The sequence below is a fragment of the Gasterosteus aculeatus genome, chromosome 16 (genome assembly GCF_964276395.1).
Source record: "Gasterosteus aculeatus chromosome 16, fGasAcu3.hap1.1, whole genome shotgun sequence".
Lineage (NCBI taxonomy): Eukaryota > Metazoa > Chordata > Actinopteri > Perciformes > Gasterosteidae > Gasterosteus > Gasterosteus aculeatus.
Genome location: NC_135704.1, coordinates 9,877,469 through 9,904,294, shown reverse-complemented (window position 1 = coordinate 9,904,294; position 26,826 = coordinate 9,877,469). Strand labels below are relative to the sequence as shown.

Sequence of the window (26,826 nt, the reverse complement as noted above, 5' to 3'; positions counted from 1 at the left end):
GTGGCCAGCCGCATGCATAACATTTCAGTTTAAATGAAATGCAGAGATTTGGGTTTGTGATGCATGTCTCCGCTCTGGAAGGAGACGATCCTCTAAAGTTGTCATCTTTCCTTGGTCAAATTCAGTCTTTGAAAAGACGGTTTTCACCTGGGTGCATAGAGATCCAGAGACCTGAGCATTTAGCAGAAGGAGAAGCTCTGATGGAAGATGCAATGCAATGGGGCAGTTTGTAACATTTTGGCGCACTGATTTATTTTAATTTTATTTTTATTACCAATACATCAACTTTATGGAAGTCTGATACTAAATAACCTAAACATATTCGATCGATAGATGTATATGCAAATTGAATCCATCTATAATAACGAATATTATATTGTCGTGTTTTGAATGATATTACTCCGTAACATGCTCTTTAGTGTTTGGTGGGGAAGTGTTTGAGCTCCAGCGTCTGCCTCTTTAGCTGCCTTCCGCTGTGCCTGAATGAATTAAAACCTCACCGCAATTTTTGTTCTACTTTACACTCAATTTGTACTGGTTGCGTTCCACTCAGACAACGTGGCACATCGTACCCGAACAATGGCAACGGGCCACAATAATTGTTTTACGTCACGGTTGTTGTCAGACTCGAATGACCGTCCACGACCGGCCATCACAATACGTTGCTACCCGGCAACTAGCGATAGCTGCGCCCGTTGTTAAGTGCCCAAAATACCGAGCGGAAGACCGTCGCTGTGTATGGAAGTGGTCGGCATCACTAACGGGGGTGAAGGAGATATTACCGGCGGCGACGCAGCGACCGACGGTTATTTCTAACGTACGTTACGCGTTTCCCCCCCCCCCCCCAGCATACGGTCTTTGTGGACTATAAACATACGTGTGTTTATTCACGACAAGACCGTTTACTTTACGGCTCTAACATCTTAAGTTTAGTCCGTCGTGCCTGACCCCCCTTTTTCAATCTAACGTTATTTCTACAATAAAGATCACGCCAACAAATACGGTCGCACGTGATTTGCACACGTGCCGTTAACGGCAGCTGGCATCTTCTGCATCGGTGGTCTCGCGTCTTGTGTGATGGTTTTGTAGTAAACGTTAGATACCAAATCGGAGTAACCGCCGCTACGTGGCACCTACTGGCACCTCTCAAAGGCAACTGTACTTCATGGCGTTGCCTTTTTCTTTTTCTTTTCTTTCTTTTTTACTCTGCTTCAGGTTCACGTGACGTCTCGCCAGAAGTAATGAGGAACCTTATTGTGCTCTCCCTGCTGCTGAACATACATCGTGTCCTATCTGCACCCAAGGGAGTCACTGCCAGCCTGTCAGCAAAGTGGAGCATGACGCCGTTCCTCCTGGAGACAAGGTACCCGCCTGTGGAAGTGAAGGTCGGGGTCATGGGTTCAAGCCCTCCTAATGCAGCCTGTGCCCTCCCCCCCTTCATTTGTTGCATTAATGGCTGTTATATTTTGCCTGAATGATCTTTTCCCAAATAATTCACACTGCGGGGATTGCAATCCAAGATGTGGAATAGTTTCTTATCTAAATATATGTGTAAATCAGGAGTGGATCTATGAAATCCTCCTGCTTTAATCAAATGCGGAAATGTCCCATAGAATACAGATGACGCAACAGCGTGGACCTGGAAGGAAAGAAATCCAGAAAATGATTTCTTGTCGCCCAGTTTTCCTGTAATTCTATAAAACTATTCCAGGTTTAAAATAGCAACGGGAACCTTATTCTTAAATTGACTGATTCCATCCCAAAAGATATAGCACTTGTGTAAACATGTGCCCCTTAATGATTAACTTTACTACACACACACACAAAGGACTGGTATCGCAGCCAGAAGTCATTTTGCTTTTGAAACTCTTCATGAGTCTCTGTGTGTAAAGCTCTCTGTTTATGGTGTCCCCAGATCCTTTGGTAAAAACTACACGCCATTATTCTTCTATTTTGATATGGTTTTATAGCAATCTACAGAGTTATTTTTTAAGGTTGTGGGATACTTCACAGTGGAGACGATGAAGTGTACACCGAGCCATGTTTTAATTTAAAAACACGGCTCACGGGGCTGTGCAGAATTTGAATATATAGAATCACTATCTGGTCTAAAGCTTCAATTGGTTGTTGGTTACTGGAAAGATGCTGACTAACATTTCCTTTTCCTTGCATGCAGTGAGTTTATTGGAGAAGACGGGAACGAAAAATTCTGGCAGTTTGTTGACACCGTGAAAGAGCTGACGGTATACAAGCAAGGAGGTAACCCGAACCAAAATATGTTTAAATAAGTTTGAGATCCCGACACGTGTGCTTCTCTCCTTTGTAACCTCATAATAACTAATGTTGATTTCTCTCTCAGAATCCGTGCGCTCGTACTACAACTTGATCCTTAAGAAAGCTGGCCAGTTTCTTACAGATCTTCAAGTAAATCTCCTCAGATTTTCTCTGGCCCTACGGTCGTACTCACCAGCTGTTCAAGCCTCTCAGCAGGTCCGTTGTTATCACATTAGTACGACTATTTCCAAACTTTCTCACAAGCAGTGTGGGAATATTACGCCATGCAGGAGAGCCAGATTCATTTTCTTAGTCTGTAAACTTGTTCATCCTATTTGTGGCCAAAGTTGCTCCGCAGGGCTCACCTACTGTTTCAATGTCTTTGGCAAAATCTTTAACGGTAATCATTCTTAAACTACTGTGTTAAATGCTACAAATACATGATTTTTTTTCTTACAGTAGTATTTGCATAATTCAAATGTGAATAAAGTTAATAATTCTGTGGCTAATCGAGTGACAAGCAAGAGTTTGGCAATCAAAGTTTATAAGACTGCTTTTGTATGCATTCATCAACATGCACATTCTTCTATTCTTGTCTTAACATTCACTCATCCAGTGAAATATCTTTGCCCAATGGAATCGGACAGAATTTGATTGAAATATGTATGGTCGCCACAAGAGGAATATCAGTTACTTTAATCTTCTTCTGACCTTCTTGACCGTCATTCAGTCCAAATTGCAATGTCTCTTATTCAGTGGTTTATGCTCAAGTACACCTAAGTACAAAGCGATGCCCCGGTTGAGGAAGTTGAAGGAATAACGGGCCCTCGCAGCTGAAATGAGGTGTTGTGCTGCACAGTTGCATTGCAGTGCAGTAACATTGTTGGCGTCATGTTGTGGCCGCTGTTTCTAAAGAGCATTCCTTCGCTCCTTCATGTTCTTTAACAGATCGCCAGTGACGAGGGCCCGCCTGAGGCGTGCCCCGCCTTTGTCTCCATCCATGGTCAACATAGCTGCAGTACCAAAGACATCAAGAAGCTCCTGAAGGCAGCTGCAGGCAGGTAACACAGAAAAGTGCTCCCCTCCCCTCTGTGGATATACTCAATACCCAATATGATGAGTCAATACAGTTATTTTTCTCATAAACAACGTTGCTTTTTAAAAACATGTTATTCAAGAGAAGTCATTAATGACATTTTCAATTGTTTGCAGACCAAAACCGTATTTACACAAGAATGAGCACACATATCCAGGGGTCAATACAACGGATGTGCCGGTCGCGATCCTCTATGCTGAGATTGGAACCAAGAAGTTCACCTCGTTTCATAAGGTGCTGTCGGAGAAGGCTGAAGGGGGAAAACTCGTATACGTGCTGCGTCATTTTGTAGCGGTGAGTTGCAGTTCTTCTGTAGCTATTTTAAAGTAATGTTCGACAGCTGAAATGTTTTTCATCAACAATCTGGTTCCCTGTTAGACTCTGAAAAGTCATCAATATAACTTTGTGTTTGTGTCTTTACTTTGCAAGTGAGCGATTTCAGGGCTAAGTTATACTATATACTGTACTTATACTACACTATTTAGCCCATTCATTGGATTTGGTCATCTTCCCTATATTAGACTGTCCAGTTGAAGTGAAATATCATTCTTTTTAGTAGAATCCTTAATTCAAACTGAAAACACAAAAACTAACCTTGATGCAGATGCTATTCATGCAGTAAAAGTTGCCTTTTCCTTCTAAGATGTCGGTTTTGAAAAGCAGAATGTGGGCGTGAAAGACCTCTCATTGCGCCGGTAAAAGCACGAGGCAATGCTTTGAATCTCGGGGAAAAGTCGTGGGGGCCCATGTGGTGGTTGTTTTTCCTTCTGGTAAAACACATTATAGATTCTAAATTTCACTGACTAGTGTCCTAAACCGAATGAGAATAGCCCAGGTGGCTCCTCTTCTCTCGGTACGGCCACGTTTCCAGGCACGTGTGCTGATCGTGTATTTACGTCGCTTCCCGAGGCACTTCTTCTTCTTCTGGCTGTGACTGCTGCAGCCCGCGAGTCAAGATAATTCTTTGGGAGTCGGCATTCAGCCCACTTGTGTGCAGCTTAGGTGTCGTTGCTCCCGGGCGTTTCCGTTTCACAATTACTGAACTTAAGCATCCGCTCTGTGGCATTAGTCTGCCAGACCAGAACACTGGCTAACTTAGTGGAAAAATGGCGTCCGATCACGGGTAGCATGCAGATTTATGTTGATGATTATTATTCCACGAAATATGCACGTAAACGGGTTCTACATTAAAGCCATCTCCCCGCCTCCCGCTGCTCGCAGCATCCAAAGCCTCGGAGGATGCTGTTGTCTGGGTACGGTGTGGAGCTGGCTATCAAAAGTACCGAATACAAAGCCGTGGACGACACCAAAGTGAAAGGTCAGTTTGTGGCCTGGCAAACATTTTGCTTGCTGGATTTCACCTTGTACAAGGCAACAAAACCAGCCTCTTGTGCTTTTTAGATTCAGGTGGAAACGCTGAGGAAGACGATAGCGAGGAAGTCCAAGGGTTTGTTTTTGAAACCTTAAAGTAAGCATCTCTGCCCCCCTTTTCACATTATGTGTTGTGATTTCCGTTTTGGCTGCTGTGCTGATTTTATGAGAGAGATGAAAATAAATCCGTAATTGTATTTACATCTCATTCCTTTTCAATTTCCTCCTAAGGAAATCTCACCCTGAACTCAAGCAGCAACTGGTCGAGCTTCGCAAACATCTGCTCGAGAGTACAAATGACATGGTTCCTCTCAAAGTGTGGGAGATGCAAGGTATGTTTTTATTTTTTATCTCACTTGTTCACTGGTATTGTAGGCAAAAGAAAGATGACAGAAAACAGTATAATTACTGCAATTTTGTTGTTTTAGCTGTTGAGGTAGTGCACATTATACCATCTGTTGGTCCAGATGTTTTCATTTTAAATTGTTATTTTTTGACTAGCGGTTGCTAAGTTTATCAGCATAAAGAATTGTCATCTAATTTCATTGCTTTACTTTGATTCAACTTGCGTAAAACACCATGTGCATTCGTAGATATAGACGCTGATGATTTCCTTATTTCATCTCCTCAGATCTTAGTGTCCAGGCAGCTGCCAGAATCATGTCCGTGCCAAAGTTCGATGCTTTGAAGCTCATGAGAGACCTCAGTCAGAACTTCCCGAGCGAAGCCAGGTGAGGAAATTCATCTAATTTTTTCTTCTCCGGCTGACTGGCGAACACATTTGGTACCATTCCAAAATTCATATTTTAAGAAGCCCTCCTCTGTGTCTGTGAATCCAGTAATGACCAACGCCGTTGTTAAAGTGCACGTGCAATATGTGTTTTTAGAAACCCATTCGTTTTATCATTATCCACGAAATGCACGTTTGACACGGATATCTAATCAGCTTTTTGATGTCTGCTCATTTTGTCTCAGGCAGCTTGTAAAAGCACAAAATCATGCTGAGTAAGAGTCTGGTGTTTATGGGGAGTTGACTGAAAACATAACACCGGGAGCCCATATGCTTTTGGAGATTAAAACTGGCGTTTTACTGCCGGCTTGGGATGCGGTAAAAGCTGATGGTGGCTGTACATGTTTTACTGTTCCCACAGATCACTGACAAAAGTGGCCGTTACGCAGGAAATGAGAAAAGAAATTGAGGAAAACCAAAAGGTGCGACTTAATAAGCAGCACTTCCACACAATAGTCCGATAACACCGTAAGACGTTGCAGTTTTGTTTTAGACTGTCTGTTTGTAATCAGTATCGGGAATAAACAACATTTCATAACAACATAAAATGTTATCTGCGCATACTGTATTCATTTAACCGCTGTAGGATCCGTTTGCACACTTTTCTTTTTTAGAACCATTCGTTAGAATCTCTCGTTTGGGGGTTTCAGCATTCCACTAAAGAGTGTGAGCTTGATCTTACAGCGTCTCAGTGAGTCCATTGGTGTACACCCGGGAGACGGAGAGCTCTTCATTAACGGACTGCACATCGATCTGGACGTTCACAACCCTTTCAGGTAGGCACCCGGCAGGAGGGCGCAGGCGGGGGGGGGTCCGCCTGTGCTTCGGCTCAGTCATCCTGCTGCAACAAGATCAGAGTTTATTGCCCCGCAGAGCGACTGGCATACAGCTAATGTGTCTAAAACACTAACCGTTTGATTTTATATTCATAGCATTTTAGACGTCCTCCGAGCAGAGGCCAGGGTCTTAGAAGGGCTTCATAACCTGGGCATAAAAGGAGAACATCAAGGCAAGCTGCTGAGGTTACCTGTGAACGCTGTGGATGACAGATACGCCTTAGACATCAGGCATCCAGCTATAATGGTAAGTCCTGTCTAAGAGCAGTATTTTTCTGGCCATTTTTTTTCTATTTCTTTTGTGTCCCAGGGTGTGAACTAAGTGTATTCGTGCAACAGTCAGAGCCTCCCAGGAACCTCAGGTATAAATTGGGACTCAGCCAAGACCAGCTCTCAAATGAAAACTGTTTCATTTTGGTCCCTCTAGCCATTACAATATTCTAGGTGCTATAAAAATGCTGAAGAATTTCCGCCTTTCCACATTCAATCAAGAGGTCCGTCATTTCAGCTCGCACATCCCTCCTCTCGTTACTGAGAACATGTGGGGGGGCTTGTAGGATAAGTTACTGAATGCTAGAAAGGTGGTTGGTGCCAGATTGGCCTGCAATGATGGAGCATTTTGCAACTATGATTATGGTCATTTATCATAAAAAGCCTTTTCCAAGAGCGCACTGATTGTGGATGACGGTGCTTTATAACAATGTACAAATGTTCACATCCGCTCCAGCATATATCCGTCCACGGAACTGTTCCCCGGTATGCCTGATATTACCTGTTTATTGGAAAGAGGAAAGAGATGATCATTTTAAAAGTGAACCGATTGACATTTTACAGGGTGCAGTTACTGTGATGCGAGTGTTGAACACCCAACATTTGGGAATGACTGTAGGTATTCTTAGTCCTTCATCAGTATCATCCTTGCACGGCAGCTTGATTCTTGCCACAAGATCACAAGGGAATTTTTAGATCACATGGCACACGAAAATCAATCTCGTCTGGCTGCGGAGAAGCCAGAGTTTATTTCTTCATTTACAGATGAGCAAAGAGAAATACTGACTAAAGAAAAGATGTTTTCCTTCTTCTTCTGACATGTTTCGACAGGAGCTGTATTCATCCAATCACCTGCCAAGCATACATGCCCTTTTCCCAGCACTTATCATGGCTGTTTATCAGAATAGGACAAACTATGTGGCTGATATGAGAAATCTAAAACATCTACTAGCAAGAAATGTCCTTGAGTGAGGTATTTCACTCTCTGCCTTTCTCAGCGTTGCTTCTACCTAACTTTTTCTCACACAAGCCCTCCTTGTTTTGTCATGCTCTTTCCAGTGGATGAATGACATAGAGAATGACCCGGTGTACGGCAGCTGGCCAATGGGTGTACAGGAGCTCCTCCGAGCCACTTTTCCTGGAGTCATTCGGCAGATCCGACGTAATCTTTTCAACCTGGTGAGTCTCCTTACGGCCAGAGAGGCTGCAGGGTGTCTGATGATAAAGGGCGTCGGGAACGGTCTCTGCAACGTTTCGGATGCTTCTGACTCCTATTTGCTGATAAAATAGGGTTTCCATCGTCAAGTGTTGTGTGTTGGTAATGATTTCAAGGTGCTACAGTTGTACACACAATTGCAGAAAAGAACACCGAGTACATTTTAATACCTGACACTTGTCAGACCTGTTTGGCACCGCATGTATCTGCTATGTGCCGGCTCTTTTTGTCGTTGTCAGGTGCTGTTCCTAGATCCAGTAAGGCCAGAAAGTGTTGAGCTGGTGAAACTAGCAGAGCTTTTCTACAAGCACAAGATCCCCCTGAGGTTGGTGCTCCTATGAAGTAACATCCCCTGTTCTGTTTGTATGCTCCTCTTTTGACATTTAGGATCCTAACCAGGTAGTGATTGTCATCTCAGCTACAAATTGACCACTTGTTTCTGCCCCCTTCTATAGAATTGGCTTTGTGTTTGTTGTCAACACCGAAGATGAGATTGATGGCTTCTCAGAGGCGGGGGTTGGATTTTTTAGGGTGCTGAATTACATTGCAGACGAGTATGATTTATCCCAGACTCTGATGTCCATGGTCTCAGTGAGTATATTGCATTCATAAATCTCTGTTGTTTTAGAAAGCAATTCTTTAAGAATAACTAAAGCACACTCCTCGCCAGCTCATATCTGTCCATAAGTCAGTTCTTTTATTGTGCCTTGAGTCCTCGTGGGTTGAGACATTACTGAACTAGATGAATCACTGGGATTTTTCAAATAGAGTTGGGAATTATTGACAGCCGCGGAGACAGTGATCAAAATCTGATATGACCACTCTCTTGCAGATGTACAACAAAGTAGAGGCAGGGGAGATGCTGTCTGTTGATGCAATCTCTGCCTACCTCAAGAGAAAATTCCCCAAAGCCAACGCCGAAAGGATCCTCGGCGTGGAGTCAGAGTATGATGACAAGAGGAAGGTAAGAAAACCAAATAGCTGTCACTTGTTTCTCTCTCTTTATCGGAAATTCAAATAATGACTTATTAAATACAACTAATAGGAGGATCCAAGAATCCAACCATGTTTTGCACGTTGCAGGACGGGGCCCTCTTCTACAAGAAGAGCGGCCTCGGCTCCCTCCCGCTGGCTTTATTTAACGGCGTGCCGCTGAGCCCCGATGAGATGGACCCGGAGGAGCTGGAAACCATAATCCTGCAGCGCATCATGGACACCACCACCACCTTCCAGAGGGCCGTCTTCACGGTACGACGTGTCCGACGATTCAACCTACCAAGTCTACACCTTCTTTATTACCGGGGGGAGAAACTAGATGAATATGTATCTAGATATACACATCGATGCATGAATTGAAGAAATGAAACTCCAGATAATTATACCAACTGCAGTTCACCCAGGTTTATAGTATTCATGCAAGGAATAATTCACATGCTACCCTGAGGCTATTATAAGCTTGATATTAGGTTTATTGCAACAGCAGGGAATGTGCTTAAAACTGAGCATATGCTGCGTGTTTAATATAATCTTGTAAATCATTAATAACAAATAGCCAGCATCACCTTTTGTAGATAAATAGCACAGTTAATAGTGTATGATTAACACCTTTTTCCTACACATTCTTGCATTTGGAGGGGCTCAAACTTCTCCTTTGGCCGTTCAGAATTTTGGCTGAACCGACGTTCACTTTTCGTTTTGAATTGATGTTCCCTCGACTGTTTTCATCCGGCGCTGACAGGGTCAGTTGACTGAAGGCTCCAGTGTGGTGGACTATCTCATGGAGCAGCCCAACGTGGTTCCCAGGATGAACCCTCTTATCTTGAGCACTGACAGGAAGTACCTGGACTTCACTGGCAAACCAGGTGACCTGTGGCGCTCAGCAACCGCTATCGATTCGCCGCCTGCATTCCTCACTCTGACTTCAACTTTCCCTTTCTTGCTTTGCAGTTGTAGATGATTGGGAGGACACGACCATGTTCTCCTACTACGACTCCAGAGACAAAACCGCTGTGGTGGCTAAGAGAATGAAGTACTTTACAAATGCCGGTGAGCTCAGTAGGAAGACTACTCGCGGCGATCTGAATCACTTAGCCGAGTATCTGCGTTTTGTCGTGTAAGCTGGAACAACTGTTCGGCATTCACTTGTTGAAAATCTGTCAGATGAGGGCTGTCTGAGCAAAATCCATCCCACACTGCTTTACGGATCCAAGAAAGTGTGAAATTGACCTTAGTTAAAGCAGACAGGCTGCGCCTCCAGCGAGGTAATTGCCGTTTCTGCTGACTGGCTATCGGCCAAACTTGTAAATGGTGGTCAGAGCTGCGTTTGGCTGCTCAGGCCCGTTATGCAGCTGTCTCTCTGAGGAACAGGAGGCTGGACTAGTTAACTGACTGAATGACTGGGGTGGGGTGGTGGTGGGGGCGGGGCGGGGGAGGGGGTTACATAACAATGACGAGTGTCCCAATTCTCAACTGACATACGGCGCTCCGCGGCAGATGTCTCGGCCTCTCTCACGTCCTGCACACAAACTGAACAGCCGCTGTACCTCGTTTGTTCATCTGATTCTCATCACGATGAGGCAGAAAACTACTCTGAAATACATTTGCCCTCCACCAGTACTCTCGCCACGCAGACTGGCCCTGATGCATTTCAATGTGGTACATATGTTGACGTGTCTGTAGAGTTGAGAGTGCAGCACAGTCATTGCTCTTGTGCCTTAGATGAGGACGGGATGAGTGCCGTGACCATGTGGATAGTCGGAGATTTTGACAAGGTCTCCGGAAGAAAACTGTTGCTCGGTGCTCTGAAACGTGTGGTGAGTATCGTTCGCTCGTTTCTTAAGGGGAGTGAATGAACAACGTTTTTCACGTTTGCCCGTCGTTGACACCAATCTTTGCAGCTGTAAATCTATATATATACTTCAGAGTAGAATAGATCAATTACATTGAGACTGTTTCTTTGATTTAGAATGGGCCAATTGAACCGTTATAGGAATTCTCTGCATGATACCGTTTGAAAAAGCATCAACACAGATGCCTCTAAAATTACATATTCCCTGTTAACACTGATGAATTATGTGTGATACAGCAGACAGGCCTTTTTTCTGTTATACTGCTAGAGTGAGAAGAAAAGGAAAAGTCTTTACTGTTACTTTTAAGCAATCAACACTCGCGGTCTGTGGAAATTTAGTGTGAATTTTATTGTGTGTGGTGTATGTATCGGGTGTGTGTGTGTGTGTGTAAGCAGAAGGTCAGCCCTGGCGTGCGTGTTGGGGTGATCGATAACCCCAGCGGAAAGCCAAGCGGAGAGAACAGCGTGCTGTATAGGGCGATCTGGGCCTCGCTCCTCACCCAGAAGAACAAGGCTGCAGCTGAGTTTGTGCAAAAGCTCCTGAGAGAGGAGAGTATTCTGCTTCTCCAAAAGGGGACCAAGATGAAGGAGCTACTGATGCAGGTAACGGAGCGATTAAAGAAGCGTGTTTTTCTTTGACGTATATTTATTTAAATGTGGTTCATTTAGGATTGGACTCAATATTTTTAACTTCAGATGAAATAAAAGATTGGCGATCATATCAATGTTGATATATTCTCAAAGCACCAATAATTATCTCTATTAAAATGGTATCATATTGATGTGTTTATATAAATAGTAAGATATTTGGTAAGCAACAAGTCAAACCCCAGAAGCCCTTTAAGCATACACCGACAATAACCAGTTACAATTACAATTAATTAGCCTTTTTTTAATACGTTTGATGTCTCCCATCTACCACCACAGTTTGTTTCATGCATGCGTTGACACATCTCAGCAGAGCCTTTTTCTTCATGCCAGCGGTGGATGCTGATTAGACAATTACATTATGTGTTGCATGCTTATGCATGCTTTTGACCTGAGGTGGTGAATGAATCACGAATATTGGTTTATTGTGAAAAGAATGTGGCAGAAGCACCACGGCCAGCAAAGTAAAGAAAGGCTACTTAAACAATGCTCAAATATATAGTTTCCTAGGGATGGGCCATGTGGATCAAATGGTTTAAGTAATCTCAGGTTACAATATAAATATATGTGAAATAGTTTATAATCTGTAATCCATGGATTAATTATTTAAACTCGGATGCAAGTCTATTTCGGCCTGAATCTGTGTGGTACAGTATCTGAGGTACTTCATCACACTGCTGCTAAATCCTATAAATCCAACACGGCCATAAAACAGTCATGCTCTCTGATTTGCAACAGTGCCTTCCATGGACCAACACAAGCAGAGATATTCAAGGGATCACTACCTCAATATACACCGTGTGTCACAGCTTACAGCTAGAAATTCATTTTAGCGTAATATAGCGTACCAATATAGCGTAATATTATCCAGTCCTAAAAGATTTGTAGGGCTACAGAATAAGTGTTGTTGTGTTGAAAGTAAGAAATACCATTTTTTGGGGGGGTTACTATTTAAATGTTTGTATGTATTTTTAAGTCGGTTCCTTTGCGTCATTGAATACGGGAAATTCTCTGCATTAATGACTTTTCAAAAAAACAGAACAAAGAAAGGTTGCGTGTCACCACTCGGAGAAGATCCGTCCGCTGTTGCTCTCTTGATTCAAGTGCGGAGTCGAGGAAAATGGTGATTGATGAGCCCCTCTTCTTGGTCCCCTCCCCAACACCAACAAACTGAATACATTTAGAGCGCGCGTGACGCTCCACAGCCTGTGGATGCCGAGGCGAGCGACCGACTCACTGTCAGTTCCACTTGATCCGTCACAGAGGCCGGCACCAGGCGGGCTACACACGCCGCATCTTTTAAATCCAAAGAGCCGGTGGGTCTCCGGGACCCGATACATATATCGTCCAGCTCCTTGCTCACGAGCCACATGTGCTCAGCCGAGCCTGACCATCGCTCTGCTACTGTAAGCAGTCCACGGCCGGTGGCCTGTGGCCCGGCAGTGAATCCCCACCCCCCCACTCAGCATCGCCTATCGTCGAATTAGCTGACGGGAGAGCTCCTGTCTCTTCCGTCACACCGGACCGTTTACATTTGGGACCGACAAGCCATGAAACCAAAAAAAAACTGCCCTTCAATTATACCAGCCTTCAACGACGGTGAGAGAAGGGGCTGGAAATAGCGACGGGGAGATGAGCAGGAGGCGGCCGTGTGAGCTGAGAGCCCGAGTCGAGGGACATGAGTTTATTATTGGCTGCCACACAGACCTGCTGACTGGATCGTGCTGACATTATTGCTATTTCACCTGTTCTCCTGAGGAGAGCTGCTGAAGAAACTAATAACCCGACCGCACAAACTCTGTTCACACTCCTGCGCTTGATTTGTCATGGACAAAAATAGTCGAGGCTTAATTAAGAGTTTGCCGTATTAATTACAAATTGATTAATCTCATTTTCGTTGGTGCGTTTCTGACGGCTCGGTCCTCTGGCTGTAATATTTCCCGTTTCAAAACTTCAGTGATTGCGTTGATGTGGGGCATCAATGATGTTACGGTTTATTTGTTTTTGCCTCGCATGCATCATTCCTTACACCAATGGATCACTCCGATTCCGTTTTGGGCAAGCTGTTTAAGGGAGAACGGTCCATGAGCTGCTCTGTCGGGTCTCGCTGTTCATGCACATCCAGTACAAACCTGTGTTTTTAAACCCGCTGCAGGGCATGGACAGAGATGCCTTCGAGAAGAAGTTCAACACCCTGGAAGTGGACTTTATTCGTAGTCAGCAGCTGTTTTGTCGCGATGTCCTGAAACTGAGCCCGGGGCAGCAGGCAGTGATCAGCAACGGCAGGGTAAGCGGCCTTTTGACGTTATTCGAGAATATCGACCCTTAGACGTCTCTGTAATAATAACAACTTTCCTCGTTGCTCCTCCGAGCCGCTGCACTCTGCACTGATTTTTCCCTCTTATGTTTTCGTGGAGCTCCCTTTTTTTTTTGTGTCGCCAAATCGGCACGAACGTTCCTTTTATAGGTGACAGGTGGCACAAACTGCCTTGTTCGTGTGTGTGTGTGTCTGCGGGAGGGTCTGTATGCACGCACAGAGCTGATGACTGATGTCTCAGCAGCAGGGATTCTGACAGCCGCGGATGAAGAGGGCAGCCTCTGAGATGGCAGTAACAATTAATATCATTTTACATCCCACTGCTGCAGTGGCAGGACTCCAGAAATAGAGGGGAGGAAAGAACAAAGGCCCCGTCACAGAAAAGCATGACTTAAAGTGAATGAAACGCCCTTGTTACAATCACACAGCCTTTTACACTCCCTTGGCAAGTAGTAAACGATGTAATACCGGCTCAGATAGGAGTCTGAGGAGCCGTGTTCCGACTGCATTATTGTCTTCGTTCCAGATACTCGGCCCATTTGAGGAGCAGGAAGAATTCACTGCGGAGGATTTCCAGCTGCTGGAGAAGATTACACGGAGCGCTTCTGCAGAGAAAGTCAAAGCTAAAGTTAAACTGATGGGAATGAAAGCAAAGCAGTACGTTTGTATTTTCCTGCATCCTCCTCCCCCGATGAAGTGATAATGACAATAGTGGTTATAATGTGTGATACCTATTGACACTTTCCTCTTGTGTTTAAAAGCAATCATCCGCCACATCAGTTTCTACTTAGAGTTTTAATTGATTTATGAGGTTAACTCGTTAACCGTGTGACATCCGTTTGATGAGGCTCCTCTGTTTGACCTCTCTCCTCATACGCAGCCCTAAATATATGATGGTGTCTTCTCCCCTCAGGGCCAGTGACTTGGTGATGAAGGTTGACGCCCTCCTCACCGCAGCCCCCCAGGGAGAGGTCAGGAGGGATGTCCACTTCGTCCAAGACAGCCACAGGTGGGTAACGTTCCGATGGATGGATGGATGGATGGACGAGCGCTGTGTCACCGCTTCGCTGTGCTGGTCTCCTCCTCAGTGTGCTCCTCCTCTCCCCGCGTGAGAACGAGGTCTTCTACGACGTCGTGGCCATCGTTGACCCCCTGTCGAGGGAGGCGCAGAAGATGTCCCATCTGCTGATCGTAAGCTGCATTCTTCTCCAGCGACCGCTGATGCCACAGGGACGCTTTAAAAGCACTTTCACTGAAAGTGCAAACGCTCAGATAGAACGGGTCACATTTCACACGTGGGTTATGATGAAAGATATTGCAGCTTTTCACTGTCAGTCGCTGAAATAGGGAAAGTGTCATTCTGAGCTTAAACATGTATGCGTATTCATTGCAGGTTATTTAGAAACTGTTCCCTCAGTGGGCCAACACTAATCAATCCCATTAGCTGTCTGCTGCGTTTTGCTGGAGGCTCGCCGAGGTGAAGAATTTGAGAACTTGGGAGAATATCAAAATATGACTCACCAGGCCTTTTCAAATCAAATCGAGTAACATGCTACTTACGTGTAAGTGCCTTTTTCGCTCGAGACTGTCTGAAAGTCTCTGTAGGACGAGAGTAACGACTGTGAGCTTCTTGCGGCCTTTTGTCCAGCGGAAGGCCGACACCCGGTAACCCTCTCGTGAGGCGGCCTCTACTTTTGCTGCCGCTCTGTGTAACTGGGTCTCCTCCTCTGTGACTCCTGCAGGTGCTCAGCCAAGTGGTCAACGTGAGACTGCAGGTGTTTATGAATTGCCGGGCCAAGTTGTCCGAGATGCCCCTCAAGAGGTAAGCTCCCGCCGTAATTACATTTTCCAGTTTAGTTTGTGCAGCCTGTGGCCGCTGCAGACTTAACATCTCTGCAGTGCTCCTTCCCTTTGTAAGAATATGCTGCGCTGATGTAATCTACTTAATAACACCACCTTATTGCTTGGGGCCTCTGCTGGCATCTCTAGGCAAATCGCTTACTGCTCGCACTGTTGTGGTTGAAGACGTGTAAAAAAAAAAAAAAAAAAAAAAAAGATGAATAAGAACATCAAATTAAAGGTTTAAATTGACCATTAACGTTCACACCGCTGATGTTAGTCATTATGTAATTTGCAGTGTTTTTTAATTTGATTTCTTCTAAAAACTGTACTTAGCTTCACCCTAAAGCATCTGCGAGGGAATTTTGTAACTTTATTGGCTCTAATCTGGCTTGTGTGGTCACGTGACTAAGTTTACTAAATAAAAACAAATGTCTACTGATTATACAAACATGGCAAATTTACAGGTGGTCTTAAATATCTTCATTTGAGTATATATTTTGTCAGTGAATTCAGCTCTTCACCAGATGCTCATCCTTTTTCAAAATGCTTCTTCACACCTCTCGTAGAAAGCTTATAAAGTTGTCTATGAAATATGCGTTGACAGATTTTAACCAACCCTCTTTGTGGACGTATTCATTCCAGGTTCATTTGATTTGTGCGCCCGGTTATGACTCCACGGTGTCAACAGGCGCACTTAAGAAAAGCAATTAGGTCTGTGACCGCTCTGAGTGAAAAAAAAAAAAATACAAAGAAGGGGGACCTTTCTGGTGCAAAACCCAGCGCACACACACATTTCTATTGTCCGAGCAGGAACCCTGGCGGTAATAGTATTAGATTCTTTACTTTGAGGAGATTGTATATTCCTAGCTGTCACAACAGAGCCTCTCTCCCTTGTGCCTGAAAGTAGACCATTTCACAATATGTCATCCTTTCAGTGCTTGCTGGATAGAATTGTTGACTCCAGTGGCAAAATGTCCTGCCGGACGTCCGCCGTCTCAGGACTCAAAATGGTCTCGGTTACTGTGTTAATTTGCTGTTATTTGCCGCACAGACGCGTTGTGATCCTTTTATTCTCTTTGCTTTCCCAGCTTCTACCGCTTCGTCTTGGAGTCCGACGTCAGTTTCTTGGGCAACGACACGGTGTCTCCTGGACCCCTCGCCCGCTTCCTGGAGCTCCCAGAATCCCCTCTCCTCACCCTCATCATGATCACACCGGAGAGCTGGATGGTGCAGGCCGTCCGCAGCCCCCACGACTTGGATAACATCCACCTCCAGGAGGTACCTGGCTTCTCAGTCTCCTTCTCGCATCCCACCCCCCTCTTGTTCCGTCTCCTCGGTAACCCGCGTTTTTTTTTTCTCCAGGTGAGCGGCACGGTGGCTGCAGAGTACGAGCTGGAGCACCTTCTGCTGGAGGGCCACTGCTTTGACCTGTCGACGGGCCAGCCGCCCCGAGGGCTGCAGTTCACCCTGGGCATGAGTCGGGACCCGCTCATGTACGACACCATCGTCATGGCTAACCTGGTCCGTAGCCTCACCAAGAGTTTTATTAGTCTTATTGGCTTCACTAGTGTATTTGCTGTTTGATGATGTCATAGAAGTATGTTTGGAACAGAATGCGTCCTGTGTGTATTAAATGCTCAGACCCCTGCCGTTTCGACCACAACAGGGATATTTCCAGCTGAAAGCCAATCCCGGTGCCTGGATCCTAAAGCTACGTGAAGGGAGATCGGAGGACATCTATCAGATTCTCTCGTGAGTATTCCCCGCCGTCTGCGGACTGTTTTTACCGTTTCCCGACTCACTCCTTATTGCCGTCAATGTCAATTGACAAAGGAACCTGAGGTAATGATTCTGATTAGGCGGCTTCACGCCGGCAGCCCAGCGTGAAGGTTGTTTTCAGCTACCTTTGCGTTTCACACCGGTAGCTATGAAACCCATCACTATGGCAACAAAGCGGGCTGCTGACACTGTGGCAGTTCAAGGTTTTGATGAGCACAGGGAGTTCTGCCGGCTACAGAGGGGAGAAAGACGAGTGGGAGGAGAGGGATGCTCTTAAAGAGAAGACGGAGCGAAGCGATGATTCAGCTGGTCACCTCCAATGCCATCCAACCCAGACAGCAAAATATCAGCAGTAGAATGTGTTTTCGTTTGGACGGCGTAGGTGTCAAAGGCTCCTTGTGCCAGGCCGAGTGCGTCGGCGGTTGTCTAATTTCCCCGGACAAAAGCGAAACGGTACTGTGCTTTGATGCGTTTTCGCACAAAACATAATTTCCCTCGCCTTCTTTTAATTCCACACTTAAACTTTAATTAGAATGTTCCGTGGAGCTTCCCACTTTGCTCTCAAACAAATCAAATTCTTACTCCTCAAAGGAACTCCTGCCTCGTTAAATCATTCCTACTTGACAGAGATGTAATGCTCTCTTTCTGTCTAATGGCTGACCGTGCATGTGAGTCTGCGTGGTCTGCTGTAGCACATTAGTCGTCCCTACAAACCCAGATATTTTCTTCTCCGGTATCCCCACGTAAGATTTAGGACACATACAGCCCTCGGCTCCTCTGGAATCATATCAGACGACTAAGATTTATTCCCCAATCCTCCAGGTGAAGCTAAGAGGTGATGTCATTTTTCACCTTGGCAGTGTCATTATTCTTGTGGTTAGCGGCGCTCTGCTCCGGTTAGGTGGCCGATCAGAGTCCAGTGGGAGTGCCCGCGCTCTCCGTTCCCCGTGCCTGCGTTTTCCTCTTCCCTCCCTGCTGCCACCGCGTCTCGCCTGGACAGGGATGGACGAGATGGCCGGCGCTCTCCTTCCCGGAGCACGCATTGATCTCTGGTGCTTTCTAACGCAAGCGCCTAAAGGCTTAGTTGCATCAGGGTCGGCAGAGGGGGCAAAACACGAGCAGCACCGGGGGCCCAATGAGGAGGGAGCATTTATCACAGTGATACAGGCCGTTTTTTTTTTTGTCCTTTAGTAAGCACCGCGGTCATAATGGCTCGCTGTGCATTTATAGGCCATTGCTCATCTCTTTCCTGAAGATGATCTCTGGGGGGGGTTTCACCAGGAGACCCAGCGGACCCTGGCGACCCAAAGACTCCCCCCCCCACCGGGTAAATCAGTGCTGAAACCGTTGCGGTGAAAGGGCCAGTGCTGAGCCAACAACACGGTTCAGTTTCTAATTAAATCTACCGGTGTATACAGCAGGGATGGGAAGTAGTGATAAACCATTGGTGGAGGGGAAGGAGGGGGGGGGATTCTTAATGATGATGGAGGGTAATCAGTGGCAGCTGTCCCAGTATCCGCTTTTTAAGTGCAATCTCTCCCCCGTCTGTCAGCGGCCCGTCCATCAGCTGCTGCTGTCAGCTTCACGAGCCGATGCAACGGTGCGCGTTTCCTCGCCGCTGTTGTCAAGGCTGAAACATGAGAATCAAACTCACTTAAGTTCACCATTGCATCGAAAAAATTAGACTGATCGGTTGAGTTGATCTGTGAGTGCTTATGTAATAACACGTGGGCACCAGTACGTGCTAATAGAGATATTTGCAGCGATGAACGGAGGTGCATATTGCAGCGATTGGTCTGGAGGAACGTGGTCAGCTCTGTTACACCTTTATTCTCCAGTTTGTTGATGAAGTTTCAGTCATCGAACGGGGTGTTGGACCAACCAGCTGCAGATCCATTCTACCACATTTCACAATTGTTTATTTTCATTCTCATCAGCAGTAAATCCGTTTAACACCTTTTTTTTTTTTAGGCACGATGGAGCCGATTCCCCCGCAGACGCCGGTGATGTCGTTGTTGTTCTCAACAGTTTCCACAGTAAAATCATCAAAGTCAGAGTGAGTTTTTTTGTTTCGCAGGATGTTTGCGTTCCTCACAGCGCTGGACGTTTTTCAGCAGGTCACACATTGAATGTACACCGTTTGTAACGAGAGTTTTATGTCGGCTTTTGCTTTCTGCAGGTGCAGAAAAAGGCAGAGAAGATCAATGAGGATCTGTTAAGTGAAAATAGTGAAAGCAAAGGCATATGGGACTCTATCGCAAGGTGAGCATTAAAACAAATCCAGCCCAAATGTGACCTCAGAGGGTTTAAAAGGCACCTGAGCTCACTGGCAACAACAACTTGTTTCTATTCAACAATTACACGTTGTGGTTTCAGGAGATCTTATTCCACCCCTCGATCCAGGCTGCATTATTATGCTGTAAGAGCTAGTCTTGCAAAAAATATGTGCTTCTGTAGGTATGTGTGCGTGTGTGCGTTTGTGCGTGCACGCCTGCATCTGTGTGTTTCCTGAACCCTTCCTAACCGTGTGATCCTGTCTCTTCACTTAATGCTCGCTGTGTCAAGTGTTTGGAGCACTTTTGAGAAAAGGTAGGCCGTGTTGCTGCGACTCATTTGACACCTAAAACTTCTGTCGACACGCAATGGCTTTGGATGCTTTTACAGTTAAATGAGATTATCTAACAGGATATAGTAAGAATGTAGTAGCTTTGTTTAAATGTCATCTCCCATTTCCGTGTGTTCCTTTTTGGCATTTGCTCATTGTCATTAATGTGGTCATACATGTACTGATTTTTGTCAGATATGATCCGATTTGTCCATCAACATAATTTGTATTAATGCCATGGCTGGTGAGCGCGACGTTTGGGCTCCCATTCAGTACCTGTGTCTGCAAAGACCAATGAAAAATACAGAGCTGAAAGTGCGTGGATGGACAAATGGATCTTAAACCTTTCGCATCGGCATGCTCCTGAACTCTATTATTTATCATCGGCTCCTTTTCAAAAACAAGAGTCAGACCCAGAAGCCACTGCAAACATCGACGGTGCCTAAATATTCTCCCTCAACTCTAAACAGAACCATAACATTCCCACTGTTAACATCGGGTTTGGAAATGTTGATCATAAAAATAAGTGACTAAAAACGCCATTCATCCAGAGTAACAAACAACACAATATTTGTGTTAATATCCATCAATTTTCTTTTCACACAACTCACGGTTCTATATATATATATATATATATATATATATATATATATATATATATATATAGAACCGTGAGTGTATATATATGTATATATATATATGTATATATATGTATATATATGTATATATATATATGTATATATATGTATATATATATATATATATATATATATATATATATATGTATATATATATATATATATATATATATACATATATATACATATATATATAACATATTTGTAAATGTTTGCACAACACATTAGTGGAGGGTTTGTATGAGCGGAGCAGGCTTAGTGTGGACACTGATTGGTGATCTGGTCTCTTGTTACACTCATTACTCTGTAACCTTTGAGGGCTTTGCTGTAGCGGCGTATCGATCCACACATGAATCGTGGATCTCTGCACTGGAGAGTCTAAGTGACACCGTTGTCAGAAATTCTCTCCTCTTTAAAGAGATATTTCATCTCTGGAGAGTAATAACGAGCCTGAGTGAAAATAGATTCTTCCTGCTATCTTTCTCTTTTGTCTTTGCGATTTTTCTTCTCAGTTTTGAGCATTCTGCCTCGCTCTCTTCTCCATGTGTGTCTGGGAGGAAGATGAAGGGGAAGTTTTCTCTCCGCCTGGGGAACTTTGAGGGTTTAATGTCCTTTTTTTATTCCACGCTCGGAGATCAGAAACGTCGGGGCCGCGCGGGGTGCGATACAGCGTCAGCAGGCCGGGTTACCTGAGGGAATCATTTAGGTTCCCGTTCAGGGAGGAGGGGGCCGTTAAAGTAGTCATAAGACCCTGCAGAGTGACCGTGGCGGGATTTTTTTACAACATGGATCTGGCATTTCCTCTCGCTGCCTGACTTCGGAGGAACTGAGAGCGCTTCTGTCGGAGGCTTTTAGCCGAATTAAAATAAGATTTTCACGTTTTGTAGCTCCATGGAACAGGATTGTGAGTTATTGTGATGAGGATGGTTTCCATGGTGAAGAGACCTGTGGTGATGGATGCAGCGTGGTAAAGGAAGGAAAGAAGATGTGAGGCTTTTGTATTTAGTTAATCAGTGAGCTTTTTTTTATGATTTAAAAAACAGGCATACTAAACAAATCCTAAGAATTACCGCGTATGACCGGGAAAACATTTGGCAATAAATCAGTAGCTCTCTGTCGAGTGATGGTTACTCATTTATTATCATGTACTTTATGACTGTAGACTGGATACTGTGGTCCAGTTCAACTATCATTTATTCTGGTCTTTTCTTGTTTTAAATTTGGTGCGGTGTACGTCAGCAGTCTGACACACACACACACACACACACACACACACCTACACACACACATTGTTTATGTCTTCAGATGATCCCCTCACAGAAGTCAGAGAGATATTCTGCTTCCAGCCTACAGAGTTGGAGGAGGCGCCGTCGGATGCCGTATGCTTAGTGTCGTCCACTTCTCAGGATTGACCCTGAGCTTTGTGGATCCTTCCAGAGGTCCAGATTATCTCGAGTGAGTCAGCCAGACAGGCTTTCACCTGAACCTGCAAAGCTGCTTATCAGAGCGTGGGGGGGGTTTAGTGCTGGGGGCCCTTAGTCACAGCAGGCAGATGTGTGTGTGGTGACTACACAGAAGCAGACCGAGGAAAGAGAGAGATCCAGAGTGTTTTCAGAGACACATTGACTTTATGCTTTACAGATAGGACACGTGTGCGTGTGTGTGTGTGTGTGTGTGTGTGTGTGTGTGTGTGTGTGTGTGTGTGTCACAGCTGGTTTTAGAGGACGTGTAGAGACCAACAATATGGTCCTCTCTCCTTTTTCCACCTCCGTCTCACTCACTGGTGTCTCTCCTGAGCCTCGGGGGGGCCGAGGCTGTGGTTGTTGTGGTTTGAGTTTGGGAGAGACACCATCAGCAGTCTGTCTCACCGACAAGGACACACATTTTGACTGCAGACACGCCCCCTCTCCAGCCAAGTCGTGCCTTCTGTCCGCAGAGTGCTTTGCCTCTCCTCAGTAGTGGGGAGTGTCCTTTTAGAGCTTCACATCTCTGCTGGTATCTAAAAAATCGTTTTAATGACACTCATCGGTAAGCTAGATGTTGATTACACTTACTCACATAAATGTATTCTGAAAGTTAGTGCCGATCAAATCTGTTCACTGTCTTCCAGCTTACAGTTAGGAACTTTGTCTCGCCATCGCCAACACTGTAAACGTCTCGCTGCTCACCCGGGACAACCTGTTCATCCTTTTAACAAAGGGTCGCGACCACATCACCCATCATCCACCACATTCTAGTTTGACCTTCATGTATGGAGAGCTCTTTTATAGCTCTCCATACAACAAATGTTGCTTTAGCAGCAGAACGACTGTTGAATCGCCTCTAAATCCTGCCTCTCCGTTACCACCATTCCACTAGCTGCTGCACAATATTGCATGCAGCGTTTTTATTTTTATTTTCTTCCCACTAACGTTTTCTGCTGAGCAACAACCTGCAATCCTGCAGCGCAGTCCTGTGTTCCCCTAACGGGTCTCGCGTATCGTGCTCTCCGTTGCAGCATCACAGGTGGGGTCTCCAAGAAGGACGATGGAGAGAAGGCAAAGGAGGACGTTCTGAACATCTTTTCCGTGGCCTCGGGCCACCTGTACGAGCGCTTCCTCAGGTGGGTCGCGTCCCCCCCACAAAGCTGCTCCCGTCCTCCACCCGCGCCGCCGCCCCTCCCCCTTCCAACACTGTTCCTCTTTGTATGTTTCAGAATAATGATGCTGTCCGTCCTCCGGCACACCGAAACACCCGTCAAGTTCTGGTTCCTCAAGAACTACCTCTCTCCATCTTTCAAGGTACTTCGCTCACATCACGACTTGTTGTGAAATATCTGCAGTTATCATTTTCTACTGAGCATCATTTAGCAAGATCTAAAGATGTAACAAGATTTTGTCTGTGAAATACTGCAGTTTCTCGCGTTCAACTGACCTCTTTTTTTTTATCTCTCTTTTTTTGGTCAGGAGACCATCGCTCACATGGCAGAGGAGTACGGCTTCCAGTACGAACTGGTGCAGTACAAGTGGCCCCGTTGGCTCCACCAGCAGACGGAGAAGCAGCGCATCATCTGGGGATACAAGATCCTCTTCCTGGACGTTCTGTTCCCGCTGGCCGTGGACAAGATCATCTTTGTGGACGCCGACCAGGTGAGGGTCAAACGCAGGCGACCTGGCTGAAAGTGGGCGTCTGCAGCGGGTGAAGTGGCGTCGTGTACTTGACGGCGTTCTCCCGCTCTCTACGCAGATAGTTCGGGCCGATCTGAAGGACTTGAGGGATTTCGACCTGGAGGGCGCTCCTTACGGCTACACGCCGTTCTGCGACAGCCGCGGGGAGATGGAGGGCTATCGCTTCTGGAAAAGCGGCTACTGGAACTCTCATCTAGGACACAGGAAGTACCACATCAGGTATGCTTCTGTAGAAAAGATAAAGGGGAACCAAGCAGCACACGCTTTTGCTGGGATTTTGTTCTGATGTTCTCCTATAGTCAAAGGAGTTACAAATAAATACAAGTCTAAAAGAGACCACACTGCAAATCATAGCATATCCCTTAAAATCATGAAAAAAACCTCTTCAATCATCTTTGCTTGTACATTTTGGTTGCGCTCAGTAAATTATCAATATGATTATTGGTTATTCTGCAAGAATACGGTTTTTCCTTTTATTTTCCCTTATTATTATTATTATTTTAAGTTCTGAAAATGACAGAAGGAAGAAGGTGCTCAGTTGACATGGGAAATTTCCCAAATTCTTTTGAGCAAGCTGAAATCCAATGAAACACACACCATTAGTAATTAAAAATAAATTGGACTACAATAAACTACAGCACTGCATTCATCCAGTTTCCATGGAGATTGGAGCTCACCAGTTCTAGTTGCAATTTTGATGGTTATTTCTTAAGCTTCAGACATCAAGGAGCAGGTCTGGAGGAAGCGGTGCGGCTCCTCGCAGGGCGCAGGGCACTTACTGCTCCCTTGTTGTTAATGTTGGTGGCAGCCGGCGGTTGAACAGAGAGTGCAGAACTCTAGAGGGATTCGGTATGATGCCAGTGTGCCACTTGGCTCTGTGGGGCAGCACCACAGCACAAAGGGTGAATGCTTTGCGTCAACGAGCCCCGGGAAAAGCACAAGGCACGCCTAAATCTACAAAGTGAAACCGCACAGCCGACTGGGTCGGGCTCGTTAATATGCCTCGTCAGATACAATTATCTGAACGCGGCTGAGGTATTTATCTGTGCAACGTCTCACAGATGCGTATTATGTCTTCTGCCTCTCCCCCCCCCCCCCCCCGTGTATGTCAACCAGCGCTCTATATGTAGTAGATTTAAAGAAGTTCCGAAAGATTGCAGCCGGAGACCGATTACGAGGCCAGTACCAAGCCCTGAGCCAAGACCCAAACAGCCTGTCCAATCTGGACCAGGTATGTAACTCCCAGACGACATCATCGCACTGTGTGATGCAGAGTTTCCACTTTCTTGGCACCTGTTGTGACTTTTACATTGAACCTTTTTTCATGTTTTGGTCTTTGGTGATATTTTCAGGACCTTCCCAACAACATGATCCACCAGGTTGCCATCAAGTCCCTCCCGCAGGAGTGGTTGTGGTGTGAGACGTGGTGTGATGACGCCTCCAAAGTCTCGGCTAAGACTATAGACCTGGTGAGTCCCGGGGCGATGGGATCTGCACTAATGCGGTAGGGGAAAGCTAAAGGGGAAACCTCAATTCAGTACATTATTCCTCATCAAATCATTTTGTCATTCTATTAAGATATTACCATATATTTTGTTTGCTTTCCTATTTGACTTTTGAAACATTTGCGTGATCAATAACAGTTCTGAAACAAACCCACGCTGAAGAAAAGCTTCCTTGGTCATAGAAGTGAACTAAAAGGACGGGGCTTGTTCCCAGCCACTAATGTCCACGAGGCGCTTGGCATTTAGAAGACAACTTGTAGTCTCCTAAACTAATTTATGAGATTACTGGCCGGCTCCAGCAGACTGCAATTGGACGCGTTGTCTCATCGTGGTATGGAGCTCCACTTGGTAATTCAGACAGAAGATGTCGGCTAATGGCTAAGATAATGAGCAATCAAATTAGGTTCAAATGCTTGTGCCCGACAGCGATGACAACAACAATATGGTTTCCTCTGAGAAAGTGGTGCTGGTGGTGCAAACGATGTGCCGTGTCTGCTCTTTTTCCATTTTCTTATTTTTCTTTTTGCTGCAGTGCAACAACCCAAAGACCAAGGAGCCCAAGCTAACGGCGGCAGCGAGGATTGTGCCCGAGTGGGTTGAATACGACAACGAGATAAAACGGCTCCTGAGACAAGTCCAGGAGCAGGACGGCACGGCAACACAAGGACAGACTCCTTCTCCACTACAGGAAAAAGGTTCCTAAAGAAAAACAACTTATTTCCATTTCCTTTATAAGACGGAAAAGTCCAAATATCTAATGTAATGTTGCGTGATCTTTTTTTTTTCTTGGCCAAATGTGTGTGTCTCTCTCTCTCTCTCACCACTCTGCTCATTGTCATCATTTCTCTCCAACCTCCACCCAAATCTCATCCCGGCAGACAACAGGCGGGATGAACTTTAGCGCCTGCCAGCGTCCCTCTGTGGAGGACGAAGGAGGCAGCACCTTTTTCCAGCACGCCTCCTGTGAAGCATTGGAGACAGACGCGTCCATCTAAACATAACCGCGGAGCGTTGCATCCCCAGACGGAGCACGATGGGATATTTTCAGAGATGCCATATCTGCTTCTGCAGTCAATAAGTCTTACAAAATTAACACACGACGGAAGTGTTAACTGTGGACTTGTGGGGTGCTGTCGGTACAACGGTCGGGGCTCGGAGAATCGGAGCCCAGGCTGAAGTCAATCAATTGTTTTTGTGTTTCCCAAAAAACGTCGACCTATTTTGCACTGATAATGTATGCAAAGAATAGAATGAAGGCACGTGTCAAACAACCTAATCTCAAGTGTGATGTTTGCTATTACAGAAGTTTCCAAAAGCTGATCATTTAGATGTTCTTAATTTAATGAAGAGTAAATTTCTCAAATATTCTATTAAAAAAATACATGCAGTAATGTTGTAACATTTGACCGTCACTTCATTTCTGAGAAGGGATAAACATTTTTTTCTTCTAGTTGATTTTTGTTCAGCGTTCTCTTATTTAATCTTTTATTGCATAAAAATGTGAACAGACAGTTACATCAAAAGATGGGTCTTAAAGGTACATTTTACATGCAGAGGAGCTTCTATCCTGCCTCCATGTCGCGGCTTGATTTTCCTCATCACTATCAAACAGGTAGCTAATTGC

General features: G+C 45.2%; 1 protein-coding gene across 10 annotated transcripts; it reads left to right on the top strand.

The window, feature by feature from the left end:
* Nucleotides 1–477: 477 nt before the first annotated feature.
* On the top strand, nt 478–26,606 carry uggt2 (UDP-glucose glycoprotein glucosyltransferase 2). Of its 10 annotated transcripts, none has more exons than XM_040201171.2 (41): nt 478–817; nt 1,216–1,363; nt 2,177–2,259; nt 2,360–2,490; nt 3,223–3,335; nt 3,487–3,664; nt 4,592–4,688; nt 4,772–4,838; nt 4,973–5,073; nt 5,373–5,472; nt 5,893–5,953; nt 6,216–6,307; nt 6,464–6,614; nt 7,697–7,816; nt 8,093–8,178; nt 8,309–8,444; nt 8,686–8,817; nt 8,937–9,101; nt 9,592–9,715; nt 9,801–9,899; nt 10,572–10,666; nt 11,098–11,304; nt 13,505–13,636; nt 14,193–14,323; nt 14,580–14,675; nt 14,755–14,857; nt 15,409–15,488; nt 16,597–16,786; nt 16,871–17,029; nt 17,175–17,260; nt 19,259–19,343; nt 19,467–19,549; nt 19,853–19,876; nt 23,028–23,132; nt 23,226–23,310; nt 23,476–23,658; nt 23,756–23,916; nt 24,814–24,928; nt 25,050–25,166; nt 25,735–25,897; nt 26,081–26,606. In XM_040201171.2, the coding sequence occupies exons 2-41, from the start codon at nt 1,242–1,244 to the stop codon at nt 26,101–26,103; spliced, it is 4,581 nt and encodes a 1,526-aa protein (XP_040057105.2). In that variant the 5' UTR covers nt 478–817; nt 1,216–1,241; the 3' UTR covers nt 26,104–26,606. The 10 variants fall into 10 exon arrangements, with proteins under 10 accessions (XP_040057105.2, XP_077946521.1, XP_040057106.2 ...); XM_078090395.1 differs by lacking the exon at nt 19,853–19,876 and adding an exon at nt 19,664–19,744; XM_078090400.1 differs by lacking the exon at nt 19,853–19,876 and adding an exon at nt 19,664–19,744 and having other exon boundaries at nt 624–817; nt 3,223–3,331.
* The last annotated feature ends 220 nt before the right edge of the window (nt 26,607–26,826 follow it).